This window comes from Peromyscus leucopus, chromosome 2, assembly GCF_004664715.2.
Source record: "Peromyscus leucopus breed LL Stock chromosome 2, UCI_PerLeu_2.1, whole genome shotgun sequence".
Lineage (NCBI taxonomy): Eukaryota > Metazoa > Chordata > Mammalia > Rodentia > Cricetidae > Peromyscus > Peromyscus leucopus.
Genome location: NC_051064.1, coordinates 132397468 through 132419549, shown reverse-complemented (window position 1 = coordinate 132419549; position 22082 = coordinate 132397468). Strand labels below are relative to the sequence as shown.

The window sequence follows — 22082 nt, the reverse complement described above, 5'->3', positions numbered from 1 at the left end:
ACTTACCACGATGGCAGAGTCCTCTTTTGTTTCTTTGAACCTCAGCTTCTCCAGCTGTGAGGTCAAGGACATGGTGCATCTGACCACATGATAACCTAGTAACTGACCAGTTCTCCATCTGTGAGGTTAAGGGCATGGGGCATCTGACCACACGATAACCTAGTAACTGGCCAGTTCTCCAGCTGTGAGCGACCAGAACTCAGAATCAAACACAGGAGGCAGTTCTCTGTTAATCTGGACACTTTAGGACTGGGGCTGCTGAGAGAATGGCAAAGTAAGAAGCTATGCTGTGGCCTTGAGTTCCTACCCAGAGGCAGCTTCCAAACCTTGGCATGGGAAGCTGAAGGGGCAGTCTCTCTGATCTGCCTGGGGTCTGGGGAGGTGGCCTGGGTATCTTGCATTCATCTTCTCTGTGAGTCACATAAGGAGGAACATAGGCCAGCCCTGGAGAAGGCCTCTAGGGGATCATTTTGCCTGAGACCTGGAGGCTAGGTATGAGTTCTCCAGGCATAAAGGATGGGGAGGAAGGGTATTAGGACAGGGGGAAACAGTATGTGGGAGGCCCAGGGAAGGGAAGAACAGGCACCCACCAGCGATCCCTTCACAGTCCCGGCCAGATCAGACCAGTGGAAATGTGAGGAACAGACCTCCCGTCAGTCATGCAGCCTTTCCTGAAAGCAGACAGGAGACAGATAGTGAGTGAGGGCTTGGGTAGGAGAGACTGTGGCTGCTTTCCCCAGTCTCAGACCCGATCCCTGGAACCAGGGTGGGATGTCCAGGGGATGCTGATTCTAAGAACTGGAGAGGGGGTGTGTCTGTCTGGCAGGGTCTGGGGTCCGTGGGGCCCCCTCGTCTGGGCCACTGTACTGGCTCACAATGGAAATGCTGGCACAGGAGAAACACTCTATTCAGGTGCCTGGCGTTGTCGGTGGAGGGGGCGGCTGCGCAAGCTAATTTTGCTCGGCTCGTCTTTGAATGGGGGTAATTGCTGGGAGTTGCCAACGTTCCAGATTGTTCCCTGGAAGAGGAGGGCATGTCCAGGGCTCTGCTCATGCTGCCTGTGCAGGTTGAGCAGTGAAACCTGGCAGGGTGGTGTGAAGGTGTCACGGGATCACGGGGCGATTGATACAGCCGTGAGGACCCTTCAGGGGTCACTTCAGATGACCTGCTTATTTTGTAGATGGGAAACCAGAGAGACAGAAGGGAAGGGCTTGCAGGAGCTCGGACGGGGGTAACCTCGCTAAGTTTGACTCCATGTGGGCTGTGCGCCCTGCCTCCACTCTGCCTGGGTCCATCTAGGGGATTCCGGGCTGGGTATGCATATACATGAGAGCCCTTTCCCCTTCCTCTGGCTACAGGAGACCAGCGAAGCAGCGGGGTCACCGAGGCCAGCAGCCTCCTGGGGGGCTCCCCTCGGCGCCCGTGTGGCCGGAAGGGATCCCCGTATCACACAGGACAGTTGCACCCCGCAGTACGGGTGGCCGACCTCCTGCAGCACATCAACCAGATGAAGACAGCGGAGGGCTATGGCTTCAAGCAGGAATATGAGGTGGGCCCGGCCCGGTCTCCGCACTGTGGAGCCTCACTTGGCGGCTCTCCGTCCAGCCCTGCTGGAACCTTCCTCCCACAGTCCCCAGCTCAGCCTCACACTTTGACCTTGCCTCCGAGCATTCCTTCAAGCTCAGACAATCTGGTTTCTCGCTGTCCCGTCTCATCTCCACCCTGATCCTGAGTCTTCTCCTGTCTCTGGTTGGAGCCACATCATTGCTGACCTTGACCTAACTCTAGTCTGATATTGACCCCTGCCCCGCATCTTAAGCTCCTTCTGATTGGATTCTAGCCACCCTCCTCTGAACACCAGTACTACCCCCACTTATGCTTAATCTTACTCTTTTTTAAAAAAAGTTTTTTTTAATTTATTTTTTATTTTATGTGCATTGGTGTTTTGCCTGCATGCATGTCTGTGTGAGGGTGTTGGATCTCGGAGTTTCAGACAGTCGTGAGCTCCCATGTGGGTGCTGGGAATTGAACCCCGGGCCCTCTGGAAGAGCAGTCAGTGCTCTTAACTGCTGAGCCATCTCTCCAGCCCCCACCCCGCTCTTAATCTTTATCATTTAACCTCTCCTCTCTTCCCTGGGTCGAACTCAGGGTCCCGTGAACTCTGACCTCCCTTTGACTCAGCTTTCCCTTCCAGACACACTCGCGTGTTTTGAACCTGTCCCTTACCTGCCCAGCCCCACCCGGCCTTTGTCATTCCCCGTGTGGGGAGGGGTCCTGAGAGTCTTGGGGTCTCCCTCCCCCACTGACCACCGTTTTCCCATTGGCAGAGTTTCTTTGAAGGCTGGGATGCCACCAAAAAGAGAGACAAGCTCAAGGGCAGCCGGCAGGAGACAGTGTCAGCCTGTGAGTCCAGGGAAGGGGTTGGGGCTCACAATGCCAGGAGGAAGCGAGGAAGGAGGAGAGTGGGCAGAGCATGCTCTGGGGAGTCTGGTCCTCCGACATGTAAGGGCTCTGGCCTCTGGATATGAGGGCACAGGGTCTCACCATTGCCTCTGTCACTGCCTGGTGACAGTGGAGGCAGGGTAATCCTATCTTAGAGATGAGGAGACAGAGGTTTGCGGGAGTTGAGACCTTGCCTCAAGGTCGCACAGCTAATTGCTGCTCATCTTCCTTAACTCCATACCCAGACTCAGACCCTTGGCCCAGCCTCGTGGTGCCAAAGCTTCCTGGTCAGCTCTGAGCCCTTGTAAAGGTCACCTGGCGGCCATGCCTGGACACTTCTCCTAGCCTCCAGGAGACCTTCCCCACCTCCCAAGCCCCAGGCTCCCTGACACAGCCCTGCTCTGCCACTCTGTTCGCAGATGACCGTCACCGAGTGAAACTGCACCCGATGTTGGGAGACCCGGATGCCGACTACATCTCCGCCAACTACATAGACGTGAGTGCCTGGCCTGGCTCTTTCTGCTTACCTGTCCCTGTCCCGTCCAGGCTCGCTGTCCATGCAGGGCAGAAACCTACCAGAGAATAAAGGGGGGTCTGAATGGTTGGGTTGCATTTGGTGCCCGGGAACTCAGAGATGGGGAGCTGAGAATAGGTGGAGGCCTTCAGGAGCGCATCCTGAGGGCTGTGCTGGCCCATGGGGAGGTAGAACAAGGTCTGGGGGGCAGACAGGGAGGCTGAAGGAAGGAAGGAAGGAGCTGTCTCAGCAAGGGGCCAAGAGCTTGGAGGTGGGAGTCGCACGATTTCCAGAGTGAAGCTCAAGAGGTTATGCAGGGTTAGATGGTAAAGGCCTTGCGTGGCAGGCTAAGGCCTTGGGCCGTCTCCCAGGACCGTCAGGAAGTTGATCAAGTGTTTTGACTTTGGTTACAGTGCTTCACATAGAGGGAGGCGGGTTTACTGAGCACACACTGTGTGACAGGGGAGGAAGCTGGAGCTCAGAGAGGTGAAGCCACTGGTTTTAGGACACACAGCTAGAATGGGAAAGAAAGGACTCAGCGAGTGAGGCTGTCTCTGCAGCCTCTGATGCTGACCATTTGACTGTCCTAACAACTACTGGATCTGGCTGGACTGGAGGGAGGAAGGGAGGGACCAAGAGAGGGTTGACTTCCCAGGTGTGGATGGGGGGTGGTGGTGATGGGAACTGGGCAAGGCCCAGGGACTTGACTGCACTCCGTGCGGCAAGCTGAGATTGAAAGAGCAGCCTTTAATTGTGTAGGAAATGTATTTTGAGCACCTGAAACCAGAGCTAGAGATGAGATCATGTGACCATTGCTTTTTCTTTTTTTTTTTTTTTTTATGATACAGAGATTCTAGTGGGGGGAAAGAGATTAACATCGAAGGAAATTCATTTCAGATTAGCTGGGAAAGCATAGGCGGGAAGAAAGGGGTCACAGAGCCAGTTAGTGGCAGAGCCAGGGCTGGCTGTGTAGACCGTGTGGAGGAAGCAGTGTGGCCGTGGAGGAAGGGGAGGGGCACGCAGATACGGCAAGGTGAAGGCAAAGGCCAGGAGGAAGCCACAGTGTGCCTGGGCTGAGGTCATCAGGACCGCCACAGATGACTCTCCCCTCCCTCTTCCGTCTTCCTCCTGGAGCTGAATGTGCCACCCTTGTTTCCCAGAACCCCTTGCCTTCTCCCTGCCTCCCATCCTGTTCCTTGCCTTGGGTAAGAGCCAAGCCTGGCCTCACAGGCTTGGGCAGCTTGGAGACAGTGGACCTTTCTCACTGGGTTCCACCTGGTTGGTTTCTCTTGGGCTCTGACAGGGACATGCCCATCCCTCTCTCCACCCAAGTCCTGGACTCCTGTCTCTGTTCTGCCTGCCAGCTCATGTCACCCTTTCTGGCCTCTCCTGTGCCCCGTCCACCTCCATCCACCTCTGGCCTAACATCTGTCTCTTTTGCTTTGTTCTGTTCCCTCACTGGAATCATTAAGATTCGGATAAACCGGCAAGTAAGTATCTCTTCCCTCTCCTCCTCCTCCTCCTCTTCCTCCTGTCTGGTGGACTGGCTGTGTCCTGGGCTCTCTCACAGGCTCTGGCTGGCTCTCTCTCTCTCTCTCTCTCCTTCCCCTCTCCTGGCACTGAACACCAGCCACCCATTCCAGCAGCCTGCCAGGGGCTGCCACGGCTGAAGACTGTCTCCCCACTGGGAGACATTCCTTCCCACCTTCTGCTCTCTCAAGGACAGCTATGCTGGGGTGCTGGTCACTGCTGGCACCTCCGTCCCCCTTGTCTAGTAGCCATTTCCTGTGAGCTTCACTAGTTCTGCCCTTCTGCAGAGCTTCTGGTGTGTGTAGCGGGGAGCTACCCTGAGAGCCTTGTCTCCACCACCGAGAGGCCGAGGCCTCACAGGCCTGGGCCAGTCCTCCTTAATTCATCTCCTTGGTGTTCAAATTCCACTGTGGTCAGTTTGCTTAAAGCTCAACTCCCATCAGCTTGCCCCCCCCCCCCATTTAGCCTCAATTCAAATGTGCTTTTTTTTTTTTAAAATCAGTTTGAATATCAGTTTAAAAATCATAATATCTTTTGCTCTTTTGAGAATTAAAACAAGGGCCGAGAACAGCTCAGGTAGTGGAATGCTGGCCAAGCATGCAAGAAGCCCTGGGTTTGAGACCCAGCATCTTATGAAAACTGGGTGTGGTGGCCCTCGGGAGGCAGAGGCAGGTGGATCTCTGAGTTGGAGGCCAGCTTGGTCTACAGAGTGAGTTCCAGGACAGCCAGGGTTGTGTAGAAAGACCTGGTCTTAAAAACAGACAAGACAAAAAACAAAGAAATTCAAGGTCCTCCTCAGCTACATAGTAAGTTGGAGGCTAACTTGTCTCAAGTGAAAGAAAGAAAGAGGAAAAAAAAAAAACAAAAACAAACAAACCCAAACTAATGTAGCCATCCTTTCATTTGATTTTTAAAACATGTTATTTTCATAGTATGTATAATCATTATTATTATTTTGGCTTTTCGAGATGGGGCTCTCACTCTGTATCTAGGCTGGCTTGGAACTCACTATGTAGCTGAGGACAGACTCAAATTCACAGGAGTCTTTTGCCTCAGCCTCCTGAATGTGAGGATTGTATTTCATACTATTTAATGACTGGTATCCTTTGCTATTTTGTGGGTACATTTTCCATTTTATCTTCTTAAAAAAAGATATTTCATTTTTTTATTATCATGGCTAGGATTCTGTTCATTATCAGCTTCCGGACAACATAGCGAGACTAACATAAGACGTGAGAGGTTCCCCCAGTCACATTTGGCAGAGACAGCCAATTATCCCAGCCGTGCCCCTTATTTTGAGAGCAGTCACACAGTTGGTTTGTAAAATTCTCAAATATAAAAGGCCCATTAGGCTCACAAAAGACAGCGGATGTGCTGAGTCCTAGCGCCCCCTGTGGGTTGTGATGAATATTGGTCCTTACTGGCCTTAAGACTTGCTGGTTCCCTGTGGGTGACCCACTTGCCTTTGAATCTCACCCATTTGGTTCCCACTTGTCAAGACTCTTAAGAAATACCTTAGAAGTCTCACTAGGCTTAATGCCACCTCAAATGCCAGTGAACAATCATGTTGCTGACGGCACCTGCCAGGTACCAGACCTAGAATGCAAAGGATCATTGGACAGGTGAGAATGTTGAATCTGAGAAAGATAAAATGACTTGTGTAAGGCCAGAAGCCAGCGTTATCATCCCACTGTCCCCCGGCACCACCCGTTCAGACTCCAGCTAGGCGCAGATGTGTGATCTCATCACCGGCTTGGGGCCTGAGATCCAGACCTCTCCAGTACCTTTCCCTAAAGTGAAAGTGTGCGAGGCGATCTGCTCACCTTACTTCAAGATATGATCATTTAAAACTTGTGTTTGTGGGGGTTTGGGCATGGCCGAGTTGGTAAATGCTTCCCTTGCGAGTGTGAGGACCCCAGTTCAACCCCCAGAACCCAGGTGGGGATTCACATTTGTGATCCCAGCCCTGGGGAAGGAGAGCCAGCTGGATCTTTTGGGCTGGCCGGCCAGCTTAGCCTAATTGCAAGGTATCAGGCCAAGGAGAGACCCTGTCTCCAAGGAGGTGGACAGCTCTTCTGAGAATGGTACTTGAGGTTGTTGTTGCCTAGCTTCTACACACATGCACACATGTACCCTCCTTTCATGCCACCCCCTCCCTGTGCATGTGTACACCCATACATATGAATATGCATACATACACACATAGGCATAGCAAAACCTCTTTGTGTTCTTTGTGTAATATGATATATGTAACATAATATAATATAACATAATATAATAAATATAATATGTAACATGTCTTATTTAAGAAGTGAGGCCTGTGAAATGGCTCAGCAGGTAAAAGCCTGCCGCTCAGCCTGATGACCAGAGTTTGAGCCCTGGGGTCCCGTGTAGGAGAAGGAGAGAACTGACTCCTGTAGGTTGTGGTCTGACCTCCAGGCATGTGCTGTGGCACTTGCCCATGTGCACTCTCCCCTATAATCACAGAGTAAATAAAAATGTCATAGTGTTTTTAAAAAATGAACGTGGAGAACTTTTGAGTTGTGTGCCTGTACACTTGCTTCAAATAGGGCTGCACGGACCTTGGAGAGATGCTCAGAGGTTAAGAGCACGGGCTGCTCTCCCAGAGGATCTGAGTTCAACTCCCAACAACCCACAGGCGGCTCACAACCAATTGTAATTCCAATTCTAGGGAATCTGATGCCCTCCTCTGGTCTTTGCTGTTCCTGCATGCACATGGTGCACATAAATTCATGCAGGCACATATGCATAAATTATAAGTAAATATTAAACCAGAACTAATAGGCCTGCATGACAAGGTAGGTTGGATGGCCCTGGGCCACACTTTCTCCAAAATGTCATTTTCCAACAATGAAAGAATAGGATCCTGGAAAGGGCTGGAAACAGTTGCAACAGGACTGAATTTTAGGTCATCTAATCACTGGGCAATCAATCAGGTTTCCTTCCTTTTTATGCTGGGGCTGGATCCCAGGGTCTCTCCCATGCCAGGCAAGCATTCAGCTGTATTCTCAAGCCCGATCAACCTGTTTAGTTGAGTCCAGGCCCTCTGTTATTTACTGACTAACACTTGAATGCTGGTATGGAGCTGGGCCCTGGAGGGAAGGGTAGAGTTGACTGACTCTGATGATGAACCTGTGTTGGGGTGGAGCTTAGGCAAACTGGTTTTTCAGGTACAGAAGCACAAGCCGTTCAGGGTAGCCTGTTCCAAGCTTGACTACTTGCTAGGCGGAGTCAGCTAGGAACGGCCCTCCCCATCCTCCACCTCTGCTGTCCCACTGACCTGCCGCAGAGCCAAAGGCTTGGGCGTGGAGAGACTGCTGTGGCGAGGGCAGCGTACTCCAGAGGTTTTTCATAGTCACTTTGAAAGGGGGTCGCTTTTCCCAGGGGAACTGTAGGCTGGCTGTCATCTTTCAGTTGCAGAGGGCGACAGAGGCTTGGAAAGGTCCAGCCTTGCTGGCTACTCCACTATCTGAGACTCTGCAGTGTGGGCACAGCCAAGGAACTGGCTGGAAATACATATTTCCAGATCCACCCCCATGCTCTGAGCCCAAGTTTGCCTTTGACGATATCCCAGGGTCTCTGTGCACCCAAAACGCCAAACTTCTGTTCTCTTGGTGAGGTGACAGAGATGAATTTTATAACATCCAATCATTGGGATCATTGTGGTAGTGTGTGTGTGTGCTGGGATAGAATCCAGAGTCTCCCACATGCTAGGCATATGCTCTACCCCTGAGCCTCATCCTCAGCCCAGTTGATCAGTTTTAATTGAGTTCCATTACTCCATTATTTATACTGACTAATAAGTGCTGGCACTTATTGGCAGCTGCCAACAGGGACCCAGGTCCGTTAGACCCCAACGCTCTGGAGGTCACCTCCCATCCCAGCTGTATTTTTTTCCCCTTGCTTTTGCCTCCTGAGTGCTGGGATTGAAGGCACGTGCTACCACACCCAGCTGAGCAGCTCTTGAAGTCAACACGGTTTGGACCTTTGGAGACCTTTGAGACAGGACTAATAATAACAGCTCCTGTTGGCCCTGCTTTGTGCTTGGCTAGTGACAAACGCTTCCCTGGGAGGGAAGTCTTGTCATGATCTACTTTATAGACGTGAAGACGGAGGCCTAGAGGAGGAAAGGGTGTCTGCCTGAAGGCAGCTGGCACTGACCCTGGCAGTGAACCACTAGAGCCCTTTGGGTTCCCGAAGTCTGGAGGTCCAGAGGAATCGCAAGGAGCCGTGGCGAGGGCCAGGGGCAGAGCTTGGTGGCTTTCTCGCTCCTGCCACCATTTTGCTTTGGAAACTTTACACAGACTTCCTGGCTGGCTCTTGTCCCACAAAGATGCAGCCTTGTGAGGGACCTTGGAGCCACTGCATCTTTTGAAACTCAGCTCTTTGCTACTTGGCCTGAGGTCCCTAGGGATAGAGGACGAGGGAGCTCTTGGTTTCTCTTTCATGGAAGATAGATGGTAGTGTTCAGACAGTGTGGGGACCATCACCATGACTCTGGAAAGTTCCACGTCATCAGTAAAAACAGATTTTAAAATTGTATCTAAGGTCCTTTGCTTTCAACTTGAAGCCCTCCTTAAGACTTTCCCCCCCCCCAAGCTCTGGGTAGCTGAGGTCCTTGGGAAGGGTATTCTCCATTCTGAATGCTGTGACCGAAACTGGGGATTCTGCCAACCACGGGTTCTCCACATCTGGAGTCCAGGGTGGATTATGTTTCTGGGACTCTGGGAACAGGGCAGCATCATCCTGGGCTTCCTTTGTCTCCAAACTGCAGCCGTGTTATTAAGAGATCACTCTCCTGCTTTGAGGATGGGGAGACTTGCTGGGCTCAGAGAGGAGCACCCTCCGTAGGGTTCCGCAGCAAGACCTTGGTGGCTTAGCTTCCCTTGTCTCTGCTTTGGGACTGGGAGGACAAGGTCACCCTCATCCAGAAACATGAAGCTGGGAGTTTCTGGAGGGTGCTGCTCCTGGAAGGAGGGTGATGGGGGGCAGTGTGAGGGAACAGAAGTCGTCCCCTTGGCGTTCACCTCAGCCTCTTCTGTTGCAGGGATACCACAGGTCAAATCACTTCATAGCCACTCAAGGTACCTGGTCCCTCAGCCTGCGGTGCCCTCCCGTGATCTGGAATGCCTGCTGCCTGCCTGCCTCCCCTGCTGATCTGCTCAGCCCCCTGTCTGCCTCCCTGTCTGTCTGTCTCCCTGCCCCCACTACCTGCCTGGGGATCTCTTGCATCTAACCTCAGTCCTTATCTGTCTGTCTGTGCCTCCTGATAGGATCTGTCCCTCCCCAGTAACCTGGCTGTGTGTGTGTCTCTGGTAACGCATGTGTAAGGGCTGGGGCTGTACTCACTGTCACGGAGCATGCATCTTGGTCCAACTGGCCACCCGGGTCCCCTCTAGTCTTCTTTCTTTTCTGCTGCTACCTCTCTGTCCACCTTTCTGGGAGGTTTGCCCCATGGACCAAGGGTCTACCATCCACATGGCTCAGTAGGTCTTACTCAGCACACCAAGCTCTCCAGCCTGGCTCTGCCTTGCTACTACTGCCCACCCCAGGGCCCTGCAGGCATGGATGGAGCTGTGGTTGGTGGGGTATATTGGGGTGAGTGAAAAGTCCCCATTGGGGTTGGGTCCTGGGAGCCTCCCAGCAAGGGATGGTGTCACTGGGCATCATGGTGTGTTGGCCGTGGGGGGAGGGGACCTTGCTCAGGGACAGGCATCCTCTGTGCCCCCAGGGCCGAAGCCTGAGATGATCTACGATTTCTGGCGCATGGTGTGGCAGGAACAGTGTGCAAGCATCGTCATGATCACCAAGCTGGTAGAGGTGGGCAGGGTAAGCGGGACTGGGGGATGGGCTGGGGGCAGGGTGGGCCCCATGGGTGCTAAGAGCACGCTGAAGCCTGTGTTATGGGGGGGCGCAGGTAAAGTGCTCTCGCTACTGGCCTGAAGATTCAGACATGTACGGGGACATCAAGATCACGCTGGTCAAGACAGAGACTCTGGCTGAGTATGTGGTGCGCACCTTTGCCTTGGAGCGGGTGAGTCTCCCCTACAGCTCTTCCATGTAGAGCCTACAATGCCCGAGCCTAGGAAGCCTGAGGGAAGAAGCCAGGGAGCCCTTCTAACTTGCTGGGAGCATGGCCGAGGGATGGGATGGTGGCTGTTCCCGCTAGACTCCAGCAGGCATCTGATATGAAGAGGATGTGATGACCGTTCTGTGTGGTTCCTTGCTGAGTGGGACCCTGTGCTGAGCCTCTTACATGCATTGCCTTAGCCCTAGGAGGATGAGAAAAGTGAGGGTCAGAGGGTTTCCTCATGCATCAGGGTCTAGGTTCCCACTTAGTTTTTCTGTAAAATCCTCAGAGGAGGCAAGATGTCAGGTTAAAGAGCTTGCCAGGCAAGCGTGACGACTCCTGAGTCACAGGGCTCTTCTGTTTACACGGCAGCCCAGGGACAAGGTGGGTGCGGGACAGCAGAGCTTTAAGCACTGGGTGGACTCAGTCCAAACACAGAGTGTGTGCCTGTTCAGCCTCGGCAGAGGGGATTGTCCGCACCGGGCCTTATTTCCCCACCTGTACAATGGATGTGGATACTTACCTTGCCCATGAGGAGTAAGCAGGCTTGGCACACAGCAGGTGTCCAGTGGGTGCTGCTGGCAACTGACTGTCGCCCCTGTGGTTTCCACAGAGAGGCTACTCAACCCGGCACGAGGTCCGCCAGTTCCACTTCACAGCGTGGCCCGAGCATGGCGTCCCTTACCATGCCACGGGGCTGCTGGCCTTCATCCGGCGTGTGAAGGCTTCCACTCCACCGGATGCTGGGCCCATTGTCATCCACTGCAGGTGGGAGCCCTGGAGATCCCAGGGAGAGGGGCCAAGGCTGGGGGAGAGCTGGGCCGGAGTGGGGCAGGTTCAAGGTCAGCCTGCCTGGAGACAGAGGATAGGAGAGGATGACTCCGCAAGCACCCCACGGAGCCCCTTTACCAGAGCTGAGGAGTCCTGGAGCCTTCAAGCCTACAGCCCCTGTGGTTCATCCTGGCTCCTCCGCCGGAATTCTTACCAACTCATCAAATGCCACATGGCTGATGTCCCTTGCCCTACAGCCCCCTGGCTCGTCTCGGTCTTTCTCTTTCTTTCTGTTTCTTTCTCTTCCTCTCTCTTCAGAGGTCATTAAGATAGCACCTTCTAAAAGGAATTCCAACTGATAGAGAAAGTCTGTCAAGTATAATTTATATTGCGAACAGTGAGTGTGCCCACAACTGACGGTTCACTAACGGACAGTTCACTAACTGAGCCATGAGTGTTATCTTCTCAGACTGAGGAACAGAGTGTGGGGGTGAGAGATGGCTGACTGAAGTGTTTGCACACTATGCAAGCTGGAGGACCTGAGTTTGATCCCCAGCTCCTACGTAAAAAGCTGGGTGTCGGGGCATGTGCTTGTAATCCCAGCCTTGGGAGATCTGCCACTCAGGTCTTCCAAAGCGCTTGTGTGATTTGAGCCGTATAGTCCTCCGTAATGCTTTGATGATGTCGTCTTCCAAGCTGGGGCATCCCTTCCTGCTCTCACTGGGCTCCAGGTAGAGTTAGGCAGCTGGCCACATAAATAGGGACCATGTAGCAAGTGTTTTAACAGAAGCTAGCCATATTGCTCTGAGAGTTTGGAAGAGAGCCGTGTGTCTGGAAGTGTTAGAAGCTCCACTGGGGATATGGATGGGTATGAGTGTGTGGGGTTTTGAAGGCTATGCAGGAGCCTGCGATATCCAAGGGGAACATGTGTTCTTAGATTGAACCCCAAGCTTCACCTCCACCCCTCTCCCTGAGTCTTGGCTGCTAAGGTGAACCAGCCTCACTTCCATGTTCTCTCATCCTTCTTTCTGTCCTTTCCTTTCCCAGGCCTTGCTCTATGCTCCCAACTGTGTCCTCTGCCAGGTCATATGGAACTCCAGCTCCACCTTCCTTGTTGGAGTGGCCCCAACCCCTAAGTTATATCGCTATAACCCTGGTCTCCCACTTCCTTTCTGCTCCCTGATCTCGAGTCCCGGCCCCTGATGTGGCACTGGCTTTCTCTTACCCTCAGTGCAGGCACTGGCCGCACAGGCTGCTACATCGTCCTGGACGTGATGCTGGACATGGCGGAGTGTGAAGGCGTCGTGGACATTTACAACTGCGTGAAAACCCTCTGTTCCCGGCGGGTCAACATGATCCAGACTGAGGTTAGGACCAGCCATGTCCCCGACCTCTCCCCTCCATCTAGGTCTCAGGGTCTCTATCATGGAGCTTAGAACTGGAGTAATGTGTCTTTAGGGCATCCTAGGCCCTTCCTTCCCCAGGCCCATCTCAAACATGGCAGTGGTGGTTGGGGGTGGGAGTGGGGTGGAGAGTTGGGGTGGGGAGGGGAGGGGAGGGGGCTCGTAGTTCTTTCCAGACCTCTCACTTCACTGTGTTATGTCAGGTGAGTCAGATGGCAGCGAGCTCCAGAGTCACATGTACCAGGGTTAGTGTCCTCACTGGGATCTGGGACTGTCCCTCATCACTCAGATGATCTGCTGGACTCAGCTGAGCACCCTGGCTTCAGCCATGGCCTTGTTTCTTCTTCATTCTCCGTAGAGGTCAGCTTCCAGTCCCCTCCTCATTCTTACATTCTCATCTCTTGTTCCAGGAACAATACATCTTCATCCATGATGCAATCCTGGAGGCCTGCCTGTGTGGGGAGACCACCATCCCTGTCAATGAGTTCAAGGCCACCTACAGGGAGATGATCCGAATTGACCCTCAGAGTAACTCTTCCCAGCTTCGGGAAGAATTCCAGGTAGGGGAATGTGTGTATAGATGTGGGGTGTGTGAGTGTATGCATAACATGTGGTGTGTAGGGTGTATGTGTCAAGTTGGGTATGTGTATACAGGGCATGGATACACATACATACATATACATATACATGTGAATGAGTGGGGTGAATGTGTATAGAAGAGTTAGGTATGCGTGTGTGTTTGGGTGTGTGTGTGTGGGTTCGTGCAGGGTGTGTGAATGTGTATACATATAGATGTGTGATATGTGAGTATGTATGTGTGTTTGTGTATAGGTGTGGGGTGTTTGAGTGTATATATAGGAGTTGGGTGTGTGTGCGTAGGAGTGGGGTGTACATAGGTGTGGGGTATGTGAGTGTGTGTGTGTAGTGTGGGGTGTATGAGTGTGTATATAGGAGTTGGGTGTGTGTGCGTAGGAGTGGGGTGTATATAGGTGTGGGGTGTGTGAGTGTGTGTGTGTAGTGTGGTGTGTGTGAGTGTGCACTGGGAGGTCCTCAGGACTAGAGCTGTCAAGGGCCAGTCAGGAAGGACTGACCTGAGACCCAGCTGAAGGGACAGAGTCGGGTGACTGGAAAGGACTCTGAGACAGCGAAGCACGCGTTAGAGCAGTTGTGACCCCAGGCTTTTGGGGTCAGATAAATGTGGGTTCAGATCCTGGCTTGCCTGGAGCAGCTGTGAGGAGCCTGGACAAGTCCGCTCACCTCTCCAAGCTCTCGTTTTGGCAGCTAGGAAAGAAAGGAAGTCCCCATGGCCCTGCAGGTGTGTAGCCGTCAGGAGTCTCCTGGTGTCCTGAGGGAACTAGCGCAGGGGCTGCAGCCACTGCCAGGTGTGAAGGTGCCATCAGTTACAGCTGGATCCAGGGACGCAAATGATGATGCCACACTTGGTCTCTGCCCATTCTCGGTTCGGCTGTTTTTGTTGGCTGGTTTGTTTTGTTCCTGAGACAGTGTCTTATGTAGCCCAGCCTGGTCCTGAACTTGTGGTGTAGACAGGGATGACCTTGAGTTCCTGATACTTCTTCTGCCTTTACTTTCCTGGTGCTGTGATTATAGGTGTGCACCGGGGGGGTGGTGGCTGAGGACAAGTGCTGTTCCTCAGGTACTGTCTGCCTTCTTTTTTGTGACAAGGTCTTTCAAGGGTCTGTAACTTGCCAAGTAACCCAGGCTGGCCAGCCAGTGAGTCCTGGGGGTTCTGGGGGGCCTGCCTGTCTCCTTCTTCCCTTACTGGGATGACAAGTTTGGGCCACCATGTTTAGCTTTCTTTTTATATTTTTAAATGTGGTCTGGGATTGAACTGGGATCCTCTTGCTAGACCCAGGCTCTGGTGGTCTGTTTTGGGTGGGGTGAGGTTTACCATGCTGCAGGCTGCTCTCTAGAGGAATCTGCTGATGTCTGGGTGCCAGAGACCCAGGGGTTCCCTCCACTCAGCGTTCCTATGTTCCCTTAGCCACGTGGCACTGCCAGTTGGGGTGTTCTGGAGCCAGTGTAGGGTAACCTGGGAAATGTGACTGGTGATTCCTGGAGAGGGGTATCAGCTTTGGGGATGACAGACTCAGGATCCTGGGAGGAATCCCCAAGAATAAGAAAGAAACTGAGACTCTGGTACATGAAGCCTGAAGGTGTAGAGATGTCATAGCCCTGGCTAGGACCTGTGCCAGGTGCTCAGGATTACATTCTGTCTAGACAGAGCTGTGACCAAGGCTTCTGCCTCATGTCTGGGGTCAGCTCTAGGGAAGAGGTGGGGTTCAGGCTTGACAAGCTAATGATGATCCTCTCTGGGCTTGCTACACACCGAGCCCTGGGTCCATCAGGCTCTGCTCAGTGCCTGGCATGATCTCATTTTTGAGATCTCTTGATCTCCAGATGCTCTGTGAAAAAGGTGTATCACATTCCCAAAAATAAGTCACTTATCCAAGGCCACACTGGCTCAGGGTGACAGACAGTCATCCCAAAGCTCAGTCTAGGCCTTCCATGGCCTGGTGATAGGCAGCTTGGCTCCCTAACTTCTTTCTCTCTGGGCCTCAGTTTCTCCGTTCACAACACAGAGTTAATTATCTACCCTGAAGTCCTTTGCGGAGTTGTGAGGAGGCCCCGAGAGCCCTGGCGAGGCTCTGTCCTCACTTCCCTCTCTGCAGACGCTGAACTCGGTCACGCCGCCGCTGGACGTGGAGGAGTGCAGCATCGCTCTGCTGCCCAGGAACAGAGACAAGAACCGCAGCATGGATGTGCTGCCCCCGGACCGCTGCCTGCCCTTCCTTATCTCCACTGACGGAGACCCCAACAACTACATCAACGCGGCCCTGACCGACGTGAGAGCCTGAGCTCCCCATCCTGGGAGGGCCAGGAGTCAATGGAGCAGAGTCTAGAGGGAGATCCCCTCCTCAATGCCCATTCCATGAGGCAGGCCCATGGGAGACCCTCTTACCCCCTTCTGGTATTATAGTCATCTTTAGTGCGGATCTGCGTGGTGGAGTCAGGCAGGGTCGTCTCCAGGATCAGCCCCAGCGACGCCTGGGGTAGGGTGACATGGACTGGGGATCCCTGAGGATTTGGGGTCAGGACTTGATAACCTGATATTTAGAGCTAGAGGAGTCTCTTCTGAGGTGATGGGTGTGTACCCAGCTCCAGGACCTGTCCTGGGGTAGTGATTTGACCCCTGGTCCTTATCTAATTGTGATCTGAGGGTACAGGAACCATTTAACAGATTCGCCCCTTGTCCCTGGTCCAAGGGACTTCACCCTCTTTACTGGGCAATGCAAGCAGAACAGGACATGGGTGCTGTGGCTTGGGGACTGGGATGACACCCCCTGAGAAGAAGAGTCTAGGAGTATCACTCCTGTCCCTCTCCCCTCTTAAAGCCAGCTGAGAGAGAAGTACAGGAGGCAGACAGACGAGAACACATGTTTTAGAAAAGGGGGAGAACGTGGCTTTACCTCCATAGCCACATAAGCTGTGTGTGTCTTGGGCCCTCTGCCAGGCTGACTTGCCCTCCTAGACACATCAGGGACAGACCGTCATGGGGGACGAGGAGCAAGGCACTGAAAACAGGTATTGATAAGAGAAAGAGTCAAACTCAGTGAATGACAGGGGAGGAAGAAGTGAGAGGAGCCAGGCCAGGCCCAGCACAACTGAAGGCCTCCACCGAGGGTGGAGAGAGGCCCCCCAAGTTGTTCTGAGGGAGGTAGGCTTTTCGTGGCCTGGTTCATGGCTCTGAACCTCCACAGCAGGACAGCACAAGGTGCGGTGGATGTTCTCCAGCGAGGGGGACTCCTGGTGGCGCCTGTGGGCTTCTTGGTGGGAGCTGAAGCCCTGTCCCTGCAGTGAGACACACGGGAGAGGCTCCCAGTCACCATCACTTAGCCCATCCATGTGTGTGCATGTACACGTGCCCACTGGCTCACTTAAGTGACGTCTGCCGAAGGACCCCAGGGAGCATCATAGTTTAGAAGGGAAGCTTAGGGTTTCATGACCTCCCTTCTATCCCCGACTTCACCTTGGTGTGCTATCTACATCCTGGGGGCTGGAGAGATGGCTCTGGGGTGTCTAGTTAGGGAAGGTCATGGGTGGGGATGGGCTGCTGGGGGAAGAAGCTGCAGAGCAGCCTTGGCCCCTCAGGCCTCGGATACCTGATTCCAGCCTTGTGTTGTGGGCCTGGCATCCAAGAGGACTGATTCTTAGATGCCGGTGGGTTTGTCTGCGGGAAGGAGTCGGCTGGAGTCTGTTTGGGGTGGTCCAGTCTGCAGGAAAGCCTCTGGTCACCCATGTCTAGCTGTTAGCTTTTTGGAGGTTCTGGTCAGAGCCATCAGAGGGGCCCGCTGAGTGCCGTTTCCCCCCTGCAGAGCTACACACGGAGTGCAGCCTTCATCGTGACCCTGCACCCCCTGCAGAGTACCACACCGGACTTCTGGCGGTTGGTCTACGACTATGGGTGTACCTCCATTGTCATGCTCAATCAGCTCAACCAGTCCAACTCCGCCTGGGTGAGCCTGGCCAGGGCCTCAGGGCACTTACAGCCACTGTCCCCAAAGTCAAGAGCAGGAGTCCAGCTCTGATGTCAGTTTGTTCTGTGGTGTTAGAAGAGTCACATCCCCGCACCCCCCCCCACGACCTTGGTTTCCTAATCTATAAACAAGCCTTTCAGACAGAACCAACTCGCTCCTTTTTTTTGTGAGCATCTGCTGTAAGCTAAGGACCGTTGTGCACACTTGGTCTCCTTTACAGTTGACAGTGGCCTCTGGATAGAGAGAGGCTTCAGAGGGGGAAAAGAATTAGGACCCCCAGAGAGGAGGTGCTTTCTCCAAGGTTTGGGGTGGGTGGGGTTATCCCTGCTTCTTCTCAGAGGAAGGAAGGTGAGATGATGCAGGAGTCCATGTGTGTGGGATGTGGTTTGCATGTTAGAGTGGAGGTTTCCATCCACATAGCCGTGGGGATCATGGCACTCTGTGAAGTCTGCCGTGACCACTCTGAATGGGCCAACGTACTGGGCAGTTTCCTTGTGTTCTGATAGGTGAGTGGTGGGGAGATAGGTGTGCCGCTGGGGAATCTGGAGCCAGGCCCTGAGCCATGGTGGAACCCCCAGAGCTGGCATTGGGGTGGGGCGTAGCTGGAGAGTTTCTCTCCGGGACCCGCCAAGCCCCAGCAGTCCCAGAGCCCACTTATAAAACACACAGACGCTTATATTATTTAAGCTGTTTGGCCTAATGGCTCAGGCATCTAACTATCTAGTTCTTACATCTTAAATTAACCCATTTCTATAAATCTATACCTTGCCACATGGCTCATGGCTTACCAGTATCTTACATGTTGGTACTCATGGCGGCGGTAGCTGGCAGCGTCCCCCTGCCTCAGCCTTCCACTTCCCAGAATTCTCCTCTCTCCTTGTCCCGCCTGTACTTCCTGCCTGGCTACTGGCCAATCAGTGTTTTATTTATTAACCAATCAGAGCAACACATTTAAGATGCAGAACATCCCCCAGCCATGGGGGACTGACCTTGCTCTACTCAGCTTTCTCTCTGTGCCCCAGCCCTGCCTGCAGTACTGGCCGGAGCCCGGCCGGCAGCAGTACGGCCTCATGGAGGTGGAGTTTGTGTCTGGCACAGCAAATGAGGATTTGGTGGCCCGAGTGTTCCGGGTGCAGAACACTTCTCGGGTGAGTGTCCTGAGGAACGAACCCAAGGGTGAGAATCTGGGTGGTGGCCAGGGCTGCCTTGGGTGACCCTCTCAAGGTCATCAAGGGCTCGTTCACCTCATGTTTCTCTGCCTGGCTGCTGTGTCCCTAGCTGCAGGAGGGCCACCTGCTGGTGCGGCACTTCCAGTTCCTGCGCTGGTCTGCTTACCGGGACACGCCCGACTCCAGGAAGGCCTTCCTGCACCTGTTGGCTGAGGTGGACAAGTGGCAGTCGGAGAGTGGGGACGGGCGCACCGTGGTGCACTGTCTGTGAGTGCTCCCTGGTAGGGGGGGGTGAGTCCCTCAAGGCGAGCACAGAGGAATCCAGCCTCCAGGGGCTGTGGCCTGGTCTCTCCAACCAGCTGAGTTTGATGAGAATCTTGTCAGAATTCCTCACTCCGTGAGATTATAGCATACCTAAATTTGTTTTTCATTTGTATGTGCGTGCGTGCGTGCGTGCGTGCGTGCGTGTGTGTGTGTGTGTGATGTGTGGGTATGCACACGGCACAGCCCATGTCTGGAGGTCGGAGGACAACTTTGTGGAGTCGGTTCTCAGTTTCTGCCTTTACTTGGGCTCTGGGACTCAAACCCACGTCACCAGGCTTTCGTGTCAAGTGCCTTTACCCCCTGAGGCATCTTGCTGGCTCCAGGTAGCATGCTTTAAAACCTTTAAAAAAATCACACTTATTTAATGTGTGTGTGTGCGTATGCACATGTGCTCAGGTATGTGTTTATGTGTGACTGTGTGTATGGAGGCCAGAGGACAACTTGCTGGAGTCTGCTCTTTTCTTCCACCGTGCGGGCCCTGGGGACTGAACTCAGGTCATCGTCTTGGTGGCGAGCACCCTCCCCCCTGAGCCACCTTGGCGGCTCCATGCAGCATGTGGGATTCTCGTCTGTGTTTCTGCATGCACACCTGCAGCACTCTCTTTCTGCAGTTTATATCCCACTCGTTCATTCATTTATATGCACCTCTGCTCAGAAATGCATGTTTTCTCCCATGTCTGGGCACAGTCACCTCTTTTTCATGCTTCTCTCACTTTGGGAGCCTCCCAGTGCCAGCTCGGGCCCTGTCCTCTGAGGACTTACTTACCTTTAGTTCTAGTGAGAGAGTCCTGCAGCGGGAGGCCAAGGGGTGGATAGTCTCCCATTTCCCAGGAGGCTCGTGTCGGGTCATGGGAACAGGGGCAAGAGGAGGGGAGGATCCCTGGTGGCTGCAGGCTGGGCTCGCTCGGTGCCTGTGTTGGCTTGGTTATCTGCATTGTTGGTCTGGGTGGTCTTCCCATCTTGCTCTGGGGCTTGCTTGCCTCTGTGGCTTCCCTTTTCAGTCACTTTCTCTTGAAGTGTGGCTGGATCTTTTCTCTAGTCTACAGGCCAATCTTTTTTGAGGATATCTTCTGACACGATGTGCTGCTTTGGATAGCATTCTCAACCCTGAACTGTCTTTTTACCTTCTGGTCCTAGGGCTCCCTTCTGGGTCCCACTTCTCACCCCACAACTCCCTAGCCCACCCTCCGTGGCTCTTGAGTGTTTTCTTTACCTTTGACCTCTCTGTCCTTGCCCCTGCCTTTTGATTGCCTTGCTCCCCCACCTCACCCTTCTTGGGTTCCCAGGTCCTGCCCCAAACCTTTCCTGTGTCTCCTTTAGAAATGGGGGTGGCCGTAGTGGCACCTTCTGCGCCTGTGCCACCGTCTTGGAGATGATCCGCTGTCACAGCCTGGTGGACGTTTTCTTTGCTGCCAAAACGCTTCGGAACTACAAGCCCAATATGGTGGAGACCATGGTGAGGAGCCATGTCCCAAGCACAGCCACTTCGGCTCCCCCTCCAAGCCCCAGCGGGTTCCCACGCACTCCTGTCTGGTCCCTAACTTTGAGCCTCTGTTCTAGTCCTGGGTTGTTAGACTATCATCTTCATGTCCCCCTTTCTCCAGAGGGTGGTCAGAGCTCAAGGTGCCCTCTTTCCCCAGGATCAATACCACTTCTGCTACGACGTGGCCCTGGAGTACCTGGAGGCTCTCGAGTTGAGATAGCAGGCGCCTGGCTGGGGGCACCCACTGAGCACCCAGGGCATGGCCCATCATCCCAGACTGGTGAGGAGGGCCTGTGCCCCCGACTTTGCTCAGCCATAATTCCACAGGGAGAACACTGGAGTGGGCGCTGCACTATCTTGGTGGCCCCCGTGGGCAGGCTGCAGGCCAAGGAGGAGCTTTGCAAGACTGTAGTCAGCCTCAGCTCCGGAGGGCCCTGCAGGCCTGTGCAGAGAAGCCTGGGACAGTGACACTGGCCAGAACAACCAGGACCGGGGGGGACCTCAGGCCAGGCCCCTCCACTCCATTCCAGTCCTTGGCAAGAAATGAATGGGGGCCTGCAGAGGGAGTGTCCCAGGTTGGCACCCAGTGTGGCCCCTTCTGCTCAGGGTGGGGCTCACTGGGCTTGCCAGTGCGACACGCTGACCTGCCTGCAGCTCTGTTCTCCATCCCACCGCCCCTGCAGACTCAGGGGTGCTCTGCTCACGCGCTCCCTACTTCTGCTTCTGAGATTCCTGCAACAGGACCTGTGCCTCCCTCCTGGGCTCCATCCCTGCCTGGCCCGGTGTATGCAGACTATCACCTCGGCTCCCTCTTCCCTAGCCTTCGGGCCTCCGCGGCTCAGTCCTGCTCAGCTTGGGCCTGTGACAATCCACAAGGCTGAATCACAGCCCCCGGGGTTGAGGTCCCTGTGGCTCTTGGTGAGGCTGCCGCTGGGTTGAGGCAGGGTAGTGCAGGGCTGGTGACGGTTCTAGAGTTCAGAAGAAGAAGGGTGCTATGGGATGGAGGACCAGTACCTTTCCGTTGTTATTTCGTTCTTTTTTGATGGGAGGGTGGGAAGTTCTCTTTATAATGGGGTAGGCCACACCCCCATTTCGTGCCTCAATTTCCCCATCTGTAAACTGTAGATATGACTACTGACCTACCTCACAGGGGGCTGTGGGGAGGTGTAAGGTAATGTTTGTAAAGCGCTTTGTAAATAAACGTGCTCTCTGAATGCCAGTCAGTGGCTCTGTGTGTGACTTGCTCCCTTCCCAGCCTCCTGGTGCAGCGTGGCTTGGTTTTTCTGTCCACCAGACAGCAGAGATGTGGACCAGGGCGTCACTCAGAGTCCCTCCACAGAGGTAGTTCCAGGGGACGTTGGTCCTGTTGCCTTCACCCAGTATTAGGTACTTACCTCATTCCTGCAACACAGTTTCTGTCAAAAGCCGCTCAAGGGAGGGAGGGGTCGTTCTGGGTTACAGTTCAAGGCTACGGTCCACCGTAGTGAGTGCTCTAGTTTGGCTTCTGTTACTATGATAAACATCATGGCCAAAAGCGTTTATTTCGTCTTATAGGTTGCAGTCTATCATTGAAATCAAGCCAAGGCAGGAACTCAGGGAAGAAACTTGAGGCAGAAACCAAGGAGGAACACTGTTCATTGGCTTGCTTCTGGACTCGTGTTCAGCTGTCTTTCTTACATAGCTCAGACCCACCTGCCTAGGGATGGCACTGCCCACAGTGGGCTGGGCCCTCCCACATCAACCATTAAGCAAAAACAGGCGCGTGGCCGCGGGCCCATGTGATGGAGGCGATTCTTAGA

At 53.8% G+C, this 22082-nt stretch overlaps 1 protein-coding gene across 6 annotated transcripts in view; it reads left to right on the top strand.

Moving 5' to 3' along the window:
- Window positions 1-21502, top strand: part of Ptpru (protein tyrosine phosphatase receptor type U) — a 76051-nt gene extending 54549 nt beyond the window's left edge. For 2 of the 6 annotated variants that reach the window (XM_028887585.1, XM_028887583.1), the window contains 16 exons: window positions 1359-1549; window positions 2328-2403; window positions 2862-2938; window positions 4429-4446; window positions 9555-9591; window positions 10239-10336; window positions 10425-10541; window positions 11191-11345; window positions 12580-12715; window positions 13162-13311; window positions 15442-15615; window positions 17146-17286; window positions 18330-18455; window positions 18586-18743; window positions 20121-20256; window positions 20441-21502. In XM_028887585.1, the coding sequence (XP_028743418.1) occupies window positions 1359-1549; window positions 2328-2403; window positions 2862-2938; window positions 4429-4446; window positions 9555-9591; window positions 10239-10336; window positions 10425-10541; window positions 11191-11345; window positions 12580-12715; window positions 13162-13311; window positions 15442-15615; window positions 17146-17286; window positions 18330-18455; window positions 18586-18743; window positions 20121-20256; window positions 20441-20503 (1853 nt within the window). In that variant the 3' untranslated portion in view covers window positions 20504-21502. The remainder of the gene's footprint in view (window positions 1-1358; window positions 1550-2327; window positions 2404-2861; window positions 2939-4428; window positions 4447-9554; window positions 9592-10238; window positions 10337-10424; window positions 10542-11190; window positions 11346-12579; window positions 12716-13161; window positions 13312-15441; window positions 15616-17145; window positions 17287-18329; window positions 18456-18585; window positions 18744-20120; window positions 20257-20440) is intronic. The other 4 variants (XM_028887587.1, XM_028887584.2, XM_037202984.1 and 1 more) reach the window with 3 other exon arrangements.
- The last annotated feature ends 580 nt before the right edge of the window (window positions 21503-22082 follow it).